The sequence below is a fragment of the Rhineura floridana genome, chromosome 8, assembly GCF_030035675.1.
Source record: "Rhineura floridana isolate rRhiFlo1 chromosome 8, rRhiFlo1.hap2, whole genome shotgun sequence".
In the NCBI taxonomy this organism is placed as follows: Eukaryota; Metazoa; Chordata; class Lepidosauria; order Squamata; family Rhineuridae; genus Rhineura; species Rhineura floridana.
This window is the reverse complement of record NC_084487.1, coordinates 130157086-130172053: the sequence shown is the minus strand read 5'-3', so window position 1 is coordinate 130172053 and position 14968 is coordinate 130157086. Positions and strand designations below refer to the sequence as shown.

The window sequence follows — 14968 nt, the reverse complement described above, 5'->3', positions numbered from 1 at the left end:
TTTGTAATCATCTTTTAATGTTGCTAAATGAAGGACCAGTGGTGAATGGGCTATGTAAGAGGTCCTAGGAGGTTTTATCTGCGATATCTCCAGCTAAAGGATTTCGGGTACCAGGTCTGGGAAACAGCTCTGGCTGAGTTCAGAAATGCTGCCTTTCAGAGAAGGTTAGATGAGCCAATGGTCTGCATTGGTATTACGCACTTTCATAGATGTCATGGTTCCCTCTGAGGTCTCTAATACAAACCAGGAGTGGGAGGCTGTGACGATCCCACCTTTGGCTCCACCTGTCAGGTTCCCACCTGCTTGTGGCTACCGCCTTTCACTAGGCACCCCCTCAGGACACCACCAGTCAGGATCGTCATTTTTATTTTTTCTCACTCCGTTCTAGCACAGATCTCTCAAGATCCCACTGCTAGGCAGCACCACCAGCCACTCCCTGTAAACAATACTGCTAGAGAGTTTGCTTCAGTCTCTCTATAGATTGTTACTTTGTGTCTGGGTGCCCTTGCTGTCCACAACCCCCTTGTATCTTTGTCTATAAAGCATATAATCCTGGGTTGCTCTGGATACTTGACGTTGTTACTATATCTCCCTTCACCTCTGCCACCATTCATTACTGTTTCCCTTCAGCCTTGGTCATTACCCTGCCCTCCCTTCTGGTCTGTGTATCCCCAGCCAAGGATCAGGCTTTTGGTAAACCAATAAAAGTATTTATTTGATAACACCAAGAAATAACAATATTACTTTAGGAATGTTTAACAAGCGTATGGTTTCATATAGTGTCACTCTTTATGTTTCTGGTCATATATATACTGTCTAAATATCAGCCAAATATAATCCAACCCTCCCTCAGAACTCTGCCAACCAACCCATCCAAATAACTCTCTAACGACTCTACAACAATTCTCACCAACCGACCCCCTCTCAACTGTCATCCTCCCATTTATACCTTCAGCCATCCAAACACTCAGCCAATCATCATCCAGCATTCTCCAGCCTTCCAACCCATGCTCTCCCCCCTCTCATTCAATTCACTTACCATATATCCCTTAATAAACCCGCACTTACCATATTTACAGGTTTTAACATATAAGGACATCACAGAGGCACATGAGGACGAGAACTTGGAATGGGAGGGGGGAGGAGACTATGCAACAGAACCTGCTTGATGAAGTTCCCCCTCTGCCCTTGGATGCACCAGACCTGACAAAGTAGAAGACCCAGAGGCTGCCACTTCCCAGCCTGTGGAAATGAGGGGGACTCAGCAGGGGTGCAGGCTGCTATCTAGGCATGGTGGAGAGTTTCGCAATAATCTAACATGAATGTGAGCTCTGCACCTCTTTGCTCTTTCCCAGCCCATCCAGTTGGTTGCTCTCCGTGTGAGCACTAGCGATCTTTTCTTTAAAAATTGCAACATTAATGGCAATGTTTTCAAATCTAGGACATATTTAACAATGATTTCTTATACTAACAGTAGTTGATCAGAAATCAATCAAGTAGAATCTGTTCTTGTTACACCCTTTAGTGAAGGAAAACCCTCCAGAACTGTCTATGGGCCATCAGTGATTCATTAACAAACTATAAAAAAGGAAACCACCCTACATCAAAGGATCTTGGCTCAGAATGTCCTCTCACTCTTCAGACTGAATTAGTCAATTTCTCAGAGAGGGCTAGGGACCAGATATGACTATATCAATTGTCCAGTGTGAAGTCTAATGACATTTTCCACCCTCCAGTGAGTGTCGTTTGTGCTGCAAGCAAAACTAAATTGACGAGGTCTGTATGTCATAACTTGTGACCTAATTGCAGGGTCAGAAGGACTAAAGCAGGAAAGTTGGGAATAGATTGTTTCATGATTTTAGAGAGGTGATCAAACACAAGTTCCTAAAAGCTTTTGGCATATGAACATTGCCACTAAATATGGAAGAAAGGTCCTCTAGTGATGCAGCCTGTCCAACAATTAGGGGACATATTTGTAGCTCTACATAATTCATGTAGCTCTAATGAGCAGGTGTCAAGTGCCACCTTTAGTGTGGCTTCCCTAACTGTTGGTGATATATCTTTAAGGAAGGTCTCATCTATAATGCATTCCAAGCTGCATCATGTATGGTTTCCCTCAAGTTCCCTCCCAAGCCATTTTAACTCCTCCCCCAAAACTTCCATGCAAAATTGATGTATGCATTTGAAAAACTGTGTACAGTTCTGGTTACCTCACCTTAAAAAAGAATATTGTGGAGTTGGAAAAAGTTCAGAAAAGAGCAACTGAGATGATCAAGTGTCTGGAGCAACTCCCCTATGAGAAAATGTTGCAGCATTTGAGGCTTTTTAGTTTAGAGAAAAGGTGAGTAAGAGGTAGGGTTGGAATCCTCTCCTTTTTTATGTTTCTTTTTAAGCGTGGCTCCCTGGTGGTTGTTAACAACTCAATTCCTTTTTCCTCTGATATCTCTTCATTTTTCCAATCTCGTCCAATTTTTTTTTTTGCTTTGCAGAGAATTATCAATATTATAATTGTTATTTATTCATAAGTCTCCACTGGTATTGATCTTTATTCCAAACTCTGTAATGACTGCCTGTTTACATTCCTTTTCAAGTGCATTGCAGAACAGATTAATGCAGGTAATCAAATCAGTTTCTTCTCTCCTGCTCTGCTTACAATTGACATCTCATTCCTTCCTGCAGCTTTCTGTCTGTCAATTACAATCAACACTTCATTGACATCAGTGAAAGGGAATACACATTTGAAGAGCTCACACAGAAAGCAGATTGATAAAAGTATCATTCACACTATTGATGATTTCAAAGCGATTTTTTAAAAAAAAATGAATTGGAAAAAAAGAAGAATGAATTGGAAACCAGGCACAGAGAGTTGCTTCTTCAAAATTCTCTCTGCAAAGATAGAGAATATCAGAAATAATAATCCGATGGCAAATCCGATTACTGCAGAAACAGAGCCCATTCCTAGTAATTAGTGACATGATAGAAGTGTATAAAATATGTATGTAATGGAAAAATTGGATAGAGAAAGGTTTTTCTCCCTCATAACACAAGAACTGATGGACATCCAATGAAGCTGAATGTTGGAAGATTCAGGCCAGACAAAAGGAAGTCCTTCTTCATATAGCGCACAGTTAAACTGTAGAATTCACTCCCACAAGAGGCAGTGATAGCCACCAACTTGGATGGCTTTAAAAGAGGATTAGACATTCATGGAAGATAAGGCTATCAGTGCCTACTAGCCATTATGGCTATGCTCTGCCTCCATAGGCAGTATGCTTCCAAATACCAGTTGCTGGAAACCACAATAGGGGAGAGTGCTCTTGGGATCAGGTCCTGCTTGCAGGCTTCCCATGAGCATCTGGCTGGCCACTGTGAGCACAGGATACAGGACTAGATGGGCCACTGGCCTGATCCAGCAGACTCTTATGTTTTTATATAAGCATGTCATAAATTGTAGAAATTGTCCCCTTATTACAATCAGACTGCTGAACACATTCATTCTCAAATGGCATTAGAGGCCTATTCAGACCCTCCCTCTCCTTGAACCTCCTTACAAACCTATGCTGTTGAGCAGCCTTGAGCCAGGAAAGGGGGTAAGCAGTCTTTCATGAGTCAGCAGCTTTCAGGGATCGATCATTCAGCCTCTGGATGCCCCGTCTCCCACTCTTTATACTGATCATATCATTCATTGGTGTCTAGTAATCACTGCATTGCTTTCAAGGTGCTTACAGATTGACCGCTTTATAATCTGCTCCAGAATTGTACAGAGGATTGATGTCAGGCTGACTTATCTGTAGTTCCCAGGTTCCTTCTGTCCTGTTTGCCCTTTTTGAAGATGGAGACAACATTAGACTTCCTCCAGTCATCCAGCACTTTACCAACCTCCATGATTTCAAAATAGTTCAAGTATCATAATAATTAAATGACATTTAAACATTAAAATAATATTAAAAGATAGCAGCAGCTAAAAGAAAAAATCAGATTTCAAACAGGGAAATAAACAGTCTAAGTTCTATATGAATAAGAACTGTATTTAATAATATCCATATCTTTCTGGAAAAGAGCAATATCCAAGTGGCACCCCAACCCAATTGCTTTAACTACACCATTCCAGAGTTCTGATATTTTACAGCAAAATACCAATGAAGAAAGGTTGCCAAAAATAGGATTTTTTTTGGGGGGGGGAGACAAAGATTAACAGCACAATCCTATGTCTACTCAAAATCCCATTGACTTTCTGCACAAACCTATCTACTCAAAAGTTAGTGCTGTTGAATTCAATGGGGTAATAAGACACAATAAATGAACACACACACACACACACAGCCAGGAAAGCACCCTCCATGCTTTGATTGCCACAGCACACTCCTGATTTTTTACAACACACAAGCCTCTTTGTAAAGTGTTCCGTTTGCATTTTTTTTTGCAGGGTTTGGGGATTTGTTTATTTATTTATTGCATTTATATCCCACCTTTTCATCCAAGGAACACAAGGTGGCATACCCAGTTCTCCCCCTCTGGCTCTGGCTAAGGCTGTGGCAGAGTGGAAACAGGCAAGACGAATGAGCTGTGGTTAGTTATTTTTCAGTTACTAGATTTGGCCAAAGGTCACCCAATGAACTTCATGGCCAAGTGAGGATTTGAACCGTGGTCTCCCGGTCCAACCCTCCAGTCCTATTTTTAAGCAATTAGGCAGGGCTTACTTAGGTATCACTGCTGTTATTTGACAGGAAACTAATACTTTTTTAAAACAAAAGTTCTGCAGTGACCAACTGGGTTTAACAATGAGAGAGAGAGAGAGAGAGAGAGAGAGAGTTTTTTCCCAACAATCCTGTGAAGTAGGTTTGGCTTAGAGTTGGTTCAGTCAAGCTGCACATGCGTGTTTGTTCATTGGCAACGTGTTTTGGGTTTTTTTGGTTCATATTTTGCTGTAAAATACCAGAACTGTGAAATATTGCTATTAAAGCAGGGGGGGGCTGTTTTATGCATGCTTTTTGCCCCACTGTGCATGGTCTGTGAATATGACACGATATATTTGCACTTCTCTTTTCTTCTGAGTCCTCCTTCCCACTTTTATTTTTGCAACAATCCTATGAGGTAGGTTAGGGGAAGAGTTGCTTCAGTCAAGCTGCACATGCTTAGAGTACTTTTGTGTGTGTGCTAACTCCTGCTGGAGCCCAGAGTTGGACATGGGGTTCTACTTGTTTCCCTGGATAGCAGGTATGTGGGAGACCAAATTGAGAAGTTGGGGCATGGAGGCCAGAGCACTGCCCACACAGGGCCATTTTATTGCCATATTTTATTTTAAATTCATGCAAAATATTCACAATTCTGGGCAGAGACTGAAAGGAGGAGGAGAGCCTCTTCCATCCACATCTAAGAGCAGCACTTACAGGAAATCAACCCAGGCAGCATAGGTAGCACAGGGGGATTGGGGAATCAGAAAAAAAACTGAATGGGCAGAGGCAATAGGGAAAGGACCTGCAGGGAAACCACCAACAAAGAGGACATGAGGCAGATTTACACATTTCTTCTTTGACAACACTAGAAAAAGGGGGGGGGGAAGAGAGTATATGCTTGAAAAACTTACCATGAAGAATATCTTATCTGGCTTATTAACACCCACTCACATTAACTGTATAGTAGAATCTGCAGAAACTAACTCATGATGATTAAACAGAGATTACAAAGAGACAAGCCATTAGGCAGAGAGGAGAAAACAGCAGCTTTTAATTCACTTGCCAATCATCAATCATAGCTCTGACTTCACTCATTGGTTAAAAAACCTGAAGAGGCAGGTGAGCTCATTTTGCTGAAATTGTGTGTGTGGGTAGGGGGGAAGGCTCACCGTTTAATGCCTAGTTTTCTTTCTAGAGCAATTTGAAAGGGTTTTTTTTTTAAAAAAAAAAGAAAGCTAAGAGGGAAAAACCAACCCTTTTTACCGTCTGTTGGCAGCCCTGCTTCCACCATCCCCAGTACCAGGGTATTGGGGCAGAGCAGACAATGGGGGACAGGACTGGACAGGACTGATAATGAGCCCACTCTCTAGTCCAGCCTTTCCCAACCAGTGTGCCTCCAGATGTTGTTGGACCACAACTCCCATCAGCCTCAGCTAGCATTGCCAATGGTCAGGAAAGATGGGAATTGTGGTCCAACAACATCTGGAGGCACACTGGTTGGGAAAGGCTGCTCTAGAAGATATCAAAAAGCACAGGCAAGAGCATGCCTAAAGTCTGTCAAAGAGCTGCTGCCCTGCTGCAATGTAAGAATTGACATGAAAGGCGAGAACGACTTGCCAGCCTATGGTATAAGACCCTTCACTTCCTTTCCTTCTTCTTTCGGATCCCTGGGGCCTTCATCGGTATCTGGTTCTCCTCCTCACCATCTTGCCCCAACTGCTGCCAGGCCAAAGGATGCTTGAAAGCTCAGCCTTCTCCGCTTCTGCTCAAAAGCTTGGCAGATAAGCAGGGCAAGTTGCTGGAACAACTTCACAGCTCCTGTGCAGTTCTGGAACTCTTTCTACTAATTTTGGACTCTTGAACCTGGTCTTTGCTGTCAGACCGGATTTATTGTTGCTACTCCATTAGATTGCTATAATAAAAGTTTACTTCTTTACTTACAAGTAAATGCATTTGTCCAGGTTTAATTTCTCTGTGGCAGAAACTTGTGGGCACCTTCAAAGAAATTGAAGGCTATCACGGTCAGGGCTGGCACCAGGCATGACTTGGCCCTTGGGCACCAGCCTGCCCCAGCCCCGCAGTGCCTGCCCATATGCCCCGCCTACCTCTCCTGTCACCTCACATTAATGCCAGGTACACTGAGTGCGCAAGCCTACCATCAACCAAGATGGCAGTGGGGGCTTCCCTAAGGGGCTGACTCCCCTGCCGCCATCTTGGTTGATGGCACACATGAATGCTATGCTACATGTACACATGTCTGCCATCAACCAAGATGGCAGCAGGGGTGTCAGCCCCTTAGGGAAACCTCCGTCGCCATCTTGGTTGATGGCAGGCATGCTCACACAGCATTCACGACAATGAGAGAGGTTGGTTGAATGTGCGTGCAGGCTTATTGAAGCCTGCACAGTCTGTTTGGGAGGGATCCCTGGGAGCTCCCTCTCTGTGATCGGCAGCTGGGTCAGGAGTCAACACTGCTGCGGATTAGGAACAGCAGCGCTACCCTCCCACCCTAAGGAAGGGGCCTTTCAGGGGCTCCTCTGGGCCACGGGGCCTCAGCCAGGGCCCGACCTGGCCACCCTTTGGTGCCAGCCCTGGTCACAGTGCTCCATATTTGCCTGTATTGTTAGTTGCTTGCACTGATGGTGATTTCTCCTAATCTCCAGAGTTGTCCATACTTAACCTTTACTTATTCTTGTTTAATGTCTCAAACCACTAATTGCCAAATTGTGCCAGGGCACATCAGTGTGCCCTGAGCAATGCTAGTAGAATAATTAGAGGCTTCTATAAACCTGACCCTGCTGCTTCTCTGCATGATCCACTGCTTGGCCTTGCCTTCTTGCAACCAGGAACAGAGATGTTTGAACAGTGACTTATGCAAGGAGACAGGCACAGATGCAAAAGGTGAGCTCCTTTGAGGGCAGGTAATTCTTTCTCTTTCACACTCTAAACCATTTTGGGTATGAGCACAGTGTGTGTCCATTCCGAAATCAGCTGTCAGAAACTTGGAGGATACTATACAAAATTGATACAATAAGGCAAAGTACAAACAGCTAAAGGAACATGTATGCTTAATATACTGTTGTAAATTTATACTGAAAAGCTGTGTATTTAAATTTTTAAAAATATGTCCCTGGTTTGTTTTGTAGGCTAACAGAAGCACACCGAACAGCTGTCAAAGTCATAAGGAGAATGCAGTATTTTGTAGCCCGGAGGAAATTTCAGGTAATAAATGCCAACAGCAACAGAACCAAGTAGGGCATACCATAAATGTTTGAACTAATTTGTTAAACTGAACTGGTTCATTCCGTAACTTTGTTAAGCCAAACTAGTTCATTCCATGCATTGGCCCTTCCCTTGGAGACCCAACAAGGAGGCGGAAGCCCTGAAACTTCTTGCCAAACCCTGAGACCTGAGAATTCTACTTATGTACTACCTTTCTGCTTACAAGAAAAACCCAACCATCGATGTAGGGATGTTGGGTGTTTGTTGGGGGGGGGCTGAAAACCAGGGGGAATGGAGTATTGGAGTATATATATATATATATACACACACACGCACACATTTATATCCCACTCTCTATACCTTGGAGAAATTTAACAATGTTACATTTAAACCTGAGGTACTGCGAACAGTAACAAACATGCCAACCCTTTCTAAATTGCCTCCAACACATGGTGTACTGCAGCAACACTATGAACGAGCATACCTCCAAAAAGCACTATACAAGTCTGCCAATCTAATTAGTTCACCTCCAACAGACCCTCTGGATTTTGGATGGAAGATTTTGTCAACTCCATCAGAGGAGTACACACCTTGCAAGCTGCCACTCCTCTAGCACCTAAAATGGTACTGAATCCTATCAGATGTTCATGCACCAAAGGTTGTAGTCATGCATGTGGGTGCAGTAAAGTCCAATTAAAGTGTACAACATTCTGGACCATCTAAAATGGTAAATGCAGTAATAAGTGCTGTTTTTAATTCTGCATTTTTGTTTGAAGGACAGCAACATGCTTAATAGTCCTGTAAAAGTGCCCCCCAGTATCCTTCGATCCATGACTAATCATTGTTCTCAAAATTCTTAAATAATTTTAAGATGCTTATCATCCAAATTAGATGAGTCTCATGCAGTTGAATAAAATGAAGAATAAAAGAAAAACAAAAAGGTTCAGTCTGCTATATTGAGAAATTTAGAATTGAAATTGTGAAATTTAGATTGTGGCACTCTTAGGATTCAGAGTCAGTACATCAAAACCATAAAAGTAAAGTAAAAACACTTTATATATGATGAAAAGCAAGGTTCAACCAGAAAATAGCCCTTCTCCCCCAGATAATATGGGCAACTGGGGGGTACCCTTAACAGAAATATTCCACACTGCAGCATTTTGTTGTAGACTGTGGGAATGCTGTGGACATAATATATCTCGACTTCAGCAAAGCTGTTGACAAAGTGCCCCATGGTATTATGATTAGTAAGGTAGCTAAATGTGGGCTGGATGGAACAACTATCACGTGGATCCACAGTTGGCTCCAGAATCGTATTCAAAGAGTGCTTATCAATGGTTCCTTCTCAAACTAGATAGAAGTAACGAGTGGGGTACCACAGGGCTCAGTCCTGGGCCCCGTGCTCTTTAACATTTTTATTAACAACTTGGATGAGGAGGTACAGAGCATGCTTATCAAATTTGCAGATGATACAAAATTGGGGGGGGCATAGCTAATACTGTGGAAGACAGAAAGAAAATTCAAAGGGACCTTGATAGGCTGGAGCATTGGGCTGAAATCAACATGATGAAATTCAACAGGGATAAATGCAAAGAACTACACTTAGGAAAAAGAAACCAAATGCACAGTTATAAGATGGGGGATACTTGGCTCAGCAGTATGACATGTGAGAAGGATCTTGGAATTGTCGTTGATCACAAGCTGAATATGAGCCAACAGTGTGATGTGGCTGCAAAAAAGGGAAATGCTATATTAGGCTGCGTTAACTGAAGTATAGTTTCCAAATTGCGTGAAGTACTAGTTCCCCTCTATTCAGCACTGGTTAGGCCTCATCTTGAATACTGAGTCCAGTTCTGGTCTCCACACTTCAAGAAGGATGCAGACAAACCGGAACAGGTTCAGAGGAGGGCAACAAGGATGATCAGGGGACTGGAAACAAAGCCCTATGAAGAGAGACTGAAAGAACTGGGCATGTTTACCCTTGAGAAGAGAAGACTGAGGGGAGATATGATAGCACTCTTCAAGTACATGAAACGTTGTCACACAGAGGAGAGTCGGGATCTCTTCTCGATCATCCCAGAGTGCAGGACACAGAATAATGGGCTGAAGTTGCAGGAAGCCAGATTTCGACTGAACATCAGGAAAAACCTCCTAAGTGTTAGAGCCATACGACAATGGAATCAATTACTTAGAGAGGTAGTAGGCCCTCTGACACTGGAGGTATTCAAGAGGCAGCTGGACAGCCATCTGTCGGGAATGCTTTGATTTGGATTCCTGCATTGAGCAGGGGGTTGGACTTGATGGCCTTATAGGCCCCTTCCAGCTCTACTGTTCTATGATTCTATGATCCCACTTGTTCTGAACATACCATCATCAAAATCAGTAGAGGATGAATGTTGGGACTAATTTGCTTCAGCTATATCTTAAGGCTCCTAAGTAGGGAGACATCTTATTCTAAATGGTGGTTCCATTAAGTTGTATTGTGCAGCATGATTAGCTAGTGGTGGTTAGTATTCAGAACCTGGCTACACTATGCTATTCTACACTATAGACATTAAATATACGTTCAGTCGGCTGAGAATTCTGAAGTCTGTTTCAGAAACAGGCAAAGAAAACTGGATGGGAATGTATAGTTTGGTGACTGCCACTCTCCACCTGTGGTTTTTTTAAAAAAATCTCTGCTTATTTTACCTCTTTTTACCAGCTTATTCTCTGTGCCCCTCTCCCTCCCAAGCCCTAAGGAAAGTTAGTTGCTTAAGAAGAGGTAAAAGAGGATAGAGAAAAAGGCGGGCAGTGGCTCTAAGATCCCCTCTGGCTTTCTCTGCCTGTCTTTGGGGAGCCTTCAGCATTCTCTACCATCACAACCTGCCTTACACAATGGTTTTGTTTCATGTGATGAGGGTAATGTGTAGCAAATCTCTCCCTCTGGACTGAATGAGTCATTGGCATAGATCACAATCAGGTTTTGTTGCAGCTTTTTATTTTTCTGGCATTTACACTTCAAAAGAACCATGCAGAAGATGCCCCTCCCTTTTTGCTTTCGTTTTTGCTATTGGGTTTTGAGTCATCCTAAGCATTTTACTGGTCCTCCGTGGCGCAGAGTGGTAAGCGGTGGTAATGCAGCCGAAGCTCTGCTCACGGCCAGAGTTCAATTCCAACAGAAGGAGGAAGTCAAATCTCCGGTAAAAGGGGTCGAGGCGAGCCTCCCATCCATCCGTGGTGGGTAAAATGAGTACCCGGCATATGCTGGGGGGTAAAGAAAGGCCGGGGAAGGAACTGGCAATCCCACCCCATATAAACGGTCTGCCTAGTAAGCGTCGCAGGACGTCACCCTAAGAGTCGGAAACGACTCGCACTACAAGTGCGGGGACACCTTTACCTTTTAAGCATTTTACTGGGCTAGTCCAGTAAATACTTTACAGCATACATATTTAATGTGGGTAATTCTATATTAACAAAAGGAGGTTTGGAAAAATAAAATTTATTAGGAAATAAGAAAATTATGCATTTGGGTATCCTTTTTTCTGGTTTTGTTTTCAAAACCTTTATAGTACATCTAGGCTCTGTGCCATTATGATTCAATAGAGAGCCTCAAAACTAGATTTTGGGAGTGGGTAGGAGGGGTACGTTTAGACAAACTACTCTCAAAGCACCTCTGCCAGTCATTCCAATGAGCGATACTGGCATAGTTGCCCCGTGGGAGAGACAATTATCTGTTTTTTTTCTGGACAGGAACGATGATGTGTCAGCATCTGCAAGCAATGAAGTTGGGAGGGGGGGAACAATAAATTTGGAGCCTTTAAAAAATGGAAGTATAACAGTCCTCTCTTCCCTCCAAGCACACATACACACATGCCAAGAAAACAGTGAAGCTGTGTTTCCCAAAGCCTGTGCCCAGATTGCTGAAGGCTGCCTAAATAGTTTTGTCTGTATGGTTTTCTGCTTTGTGGAGGGAAGGGGTGGTTTTTTTCTTTTTTGCAAGATTTGTTTTTCCTCTTTGCTTTTATCTGCAATTTCTAGGATCCCATGGCTGCCCTCCAAGCATGACTCCATCGCACACTGGAGGTGTTTAATGCATGTTAATGGCTCTGGCTGAGGCTGTGGCAGAGTGGAAACAGACAACAAGACCAATGAGTTGTTGTTAGTTAGTTTTCAATTACTAGATTTTTTCACTGTACCTTCCCCCCTTTTTCTACTCCCCTGAACCACTGCCAAAGGGGAGACCCATCTTGCCCCCAGATTCCCCTGAGTTTATGCAGATTCCAAGGCAGCCAAAGCTAGTACAATCTCTCCACCTCGCAACTTTTCCTGGTCTTTCTCCATTAATATTAGCTCGTGTATATTTCTCCAAGTTTACTTTTTCTCTTTATCTTCTATGAAACTCAGTCACAGCCAAACTAGGCAAAGCCTTGGATTTTCAGCAGCAAAATAGTCTGATAGCAAATTAATGCTTTTGCGTTGCTTTGCTATTCCCACTTTAAATTTAACATGTATAGTACATCTGTATGCAGGGATGGGGTCCCAAGTCTTCCCCACATCCAGCATTGCATGATGTGCTTAGTTCCAAAATGGGTATCACCAAACTCATATTTATGCTCATAGGGTTTCATTGTGGAAACAATAAGGAGAATTGGATTTTTTTCTGCAAAATAGTTTAATTATCAATCCAAATATGCCATTTTGAAATTTCCACAGTTTGATAATCAGACAATGAGCCAGTTCACACACTCACCAGCTGATGATGATTCTTCTTTGTTATGGAGAGGGGTGGAGTTCTCAGACATGTAAGTTAATGTAGGCCTAAGTATACATAAGTATCAGCCCCAGTTCCTGTGAAGCTGAAGGCAAGGTAGTCTGTAGCCAACAAAAGGAGCTGGTCAACTAAGGAGCAAGTCTGATGTAGATGATTCTGTTCAAAACCCACAGCAAACTTGACTTCTGATACCAGACTTGGTTTGTCAGGTGACACACTCATGCCTTTTGCAGAGACAGACTAGGGTTGCCAGGTTCAGGGTCTGTAATGGGAAAAACCACAAGGTGGAATTCTCCCTTCTTTTAAAGATACAGAAGACCTCTTGGTTGCCCGATCTCCAAGAGGTCTTCTGTATCTTTAAAAGTTGTGCAGGGGAAGGGAGAATTCCACCTTGTGGTTTTTCTCATTACAGAGTTGCAAGAACACCTGCACTTGGCTGACTTTCTCTTCTCCTAAAGATACAGGATCAGTCTCAGGCCCTGAGCCTGGCAACCCTAGAATAGACCCTTCTTGAGTTCAGCTATAAAATCTGCAGCTTCCATTTCCTGTAAGACCTGGTTTTCCAAGGCCCTAATATAGTGGCAGAGGGACATTTAGCCTGGGGGAGGCTTTAGGGTTAAAAACAATGCACAGTGTACTTTGAAAGATTCTTTATTAAAAAGCAGAAATGAAATCAGCCATGGTCATATATATTGGTTATAGTTCATTTTAGAACTCATTTAAGGAGCAGGCAAACTTCTCCATGTTAACTATTTGGTAAGTAGGTCATCTGTATTCACCCAGACAGAGCATTATCCAATGAAATAGTTCTGTTAGCCCAAGGTTTTCCATTTGTGCAACAGAACCTCCCCTCTCTCTCCTCTCCCAGCATGCCCACACACCCTTCCCAACCTGGTCCAGAGGGTTGGGAGGGAAACCAGAACAGATTTAGGGGGTGCATGGGGAGGGGAGGGGCGAGGGAGGGAAAGTTTCATTGCACAGCCAGAAGTCCTTTCACTAACATAACTACATAACAGTTGGATACTGCTGATAACATATTGTTATGCACACCCCTTTTTATTCTCTGAGCTGTGAGAGATTTCATGTGTCCTAGTGTGTGCCCCAAGACTGATTCACTTGGAATTGAATAGGGATGGTGACAAACTTCACTAACATCAAGCACAAGAGTGATCTTCAGGGGAGACTGCACATTCGTGAATGGACGAATATTCCGCCAATAATGCAAGAGATTATAAGCAGTCTGTGATACTGAATCTTCTGATAATCTTTTTACCCCAAACATCGCCTCACTGTTCTTGATCTCCAAGCTAAAGCTCAATTTTTTTAAAAAATTGAATGTGTATTGGAAGTTGAAACTTGTCTATGCACTGCACTCTGTCTTTGTTTTTTTAAATGCAAATTCTTTGTGCAAATTGTCTCCACTATGGCACTGCCAGCAATCAGTGTGTGCACTGCAAAAAGCAGAAAAGAGGAAACTAAATGGGACTTACTTTTGAGTAGACATGTATAGAATTGCACTGTTAATGTAAAACTAACTTAATGGGGGGGAAATTCACCAGACATCTCCTTGTCCTGCCTGCGCCCCCGTCCCCAGCCTGCTATTCCATGTTTCTTTCTCACTTTTATCTGAAACACCCCTCAAAGCTGTTGTGTTTTTATTCTTTTTATGTACGTCACCTAGAGTGGCCATTAACTCAGCCAGATAGGCGACTCAGAAATAAAATTTTATTATTATTATTATTATTATCATTCATGAGGATGAAATCCTACTCCTATTTAACTAGGAGTAAGTCCCAGTGAACTCAGTGGAACTTACTTCAAAGGAGACTCACAAAAAAACCCCTCTATTTCTCCCTCAAACTGACAAGAGCCTCTAATTGGATTTTTGGGCAACACTGTGTGTTTCTGAACACGCTCAAGGGCTCATTAACCTCACAGATGGGAGGTTGGCTGGGATTATCCCACTGGTTGTTAAACTGAGTTACTGGTCTTCAGCAGGCTGTCTCCCAGTTCTCCAGGAAAGTTGTGGCTTGCCCTGAGGTACCCCGAAACATCCCCTCCCCCAAAACATTACAGCAGGTCTATGCTTTGCAGGCAAAGAAAGAGCTGAATATTAAAAACATGCCGTTCTTCTTTGTGTAATGTTTGTTTGCCTTGGGAGCAGATGATTTGCATTCAGGTTGACATCAGTCATGACGTTTGAGCTACAGCTTGAAACTTTCAGCTAGTTGGGCACCAGAGCCAATTTCAAGGTCAAAAAACTTGGTACGGGCCAACCCTGTTCTGCAATAGTGAACCAAATGTTGACACGAAGCAA

At 42.9% G+C, this 14968-nt stretch overlaps 1 protein-coding gene across 1 annotated transcript in view; it reads left to right on the top strand.

Annotated features, from left to right (window-relative positions):
* LOC133363374 (potassium voltage-gated channel subfamily KQT member 1-like) overlaps positions 1 to 14968 on the top strand; it is a 566236-nt gene that overhangs the window by 254218 nt on the left and 297050 nt on the right. Inside the window, exon 12 of the mRNA XM_061582770.1 lies at positions 7823 to 7898. Coding sequence (XP_061438754.1) covers positions 7823 to 7898 — 76 coding nt within the window. The remainder of the gene's footprint in view (positions 1 to 7822; positions 7899 to 14968) is intronic.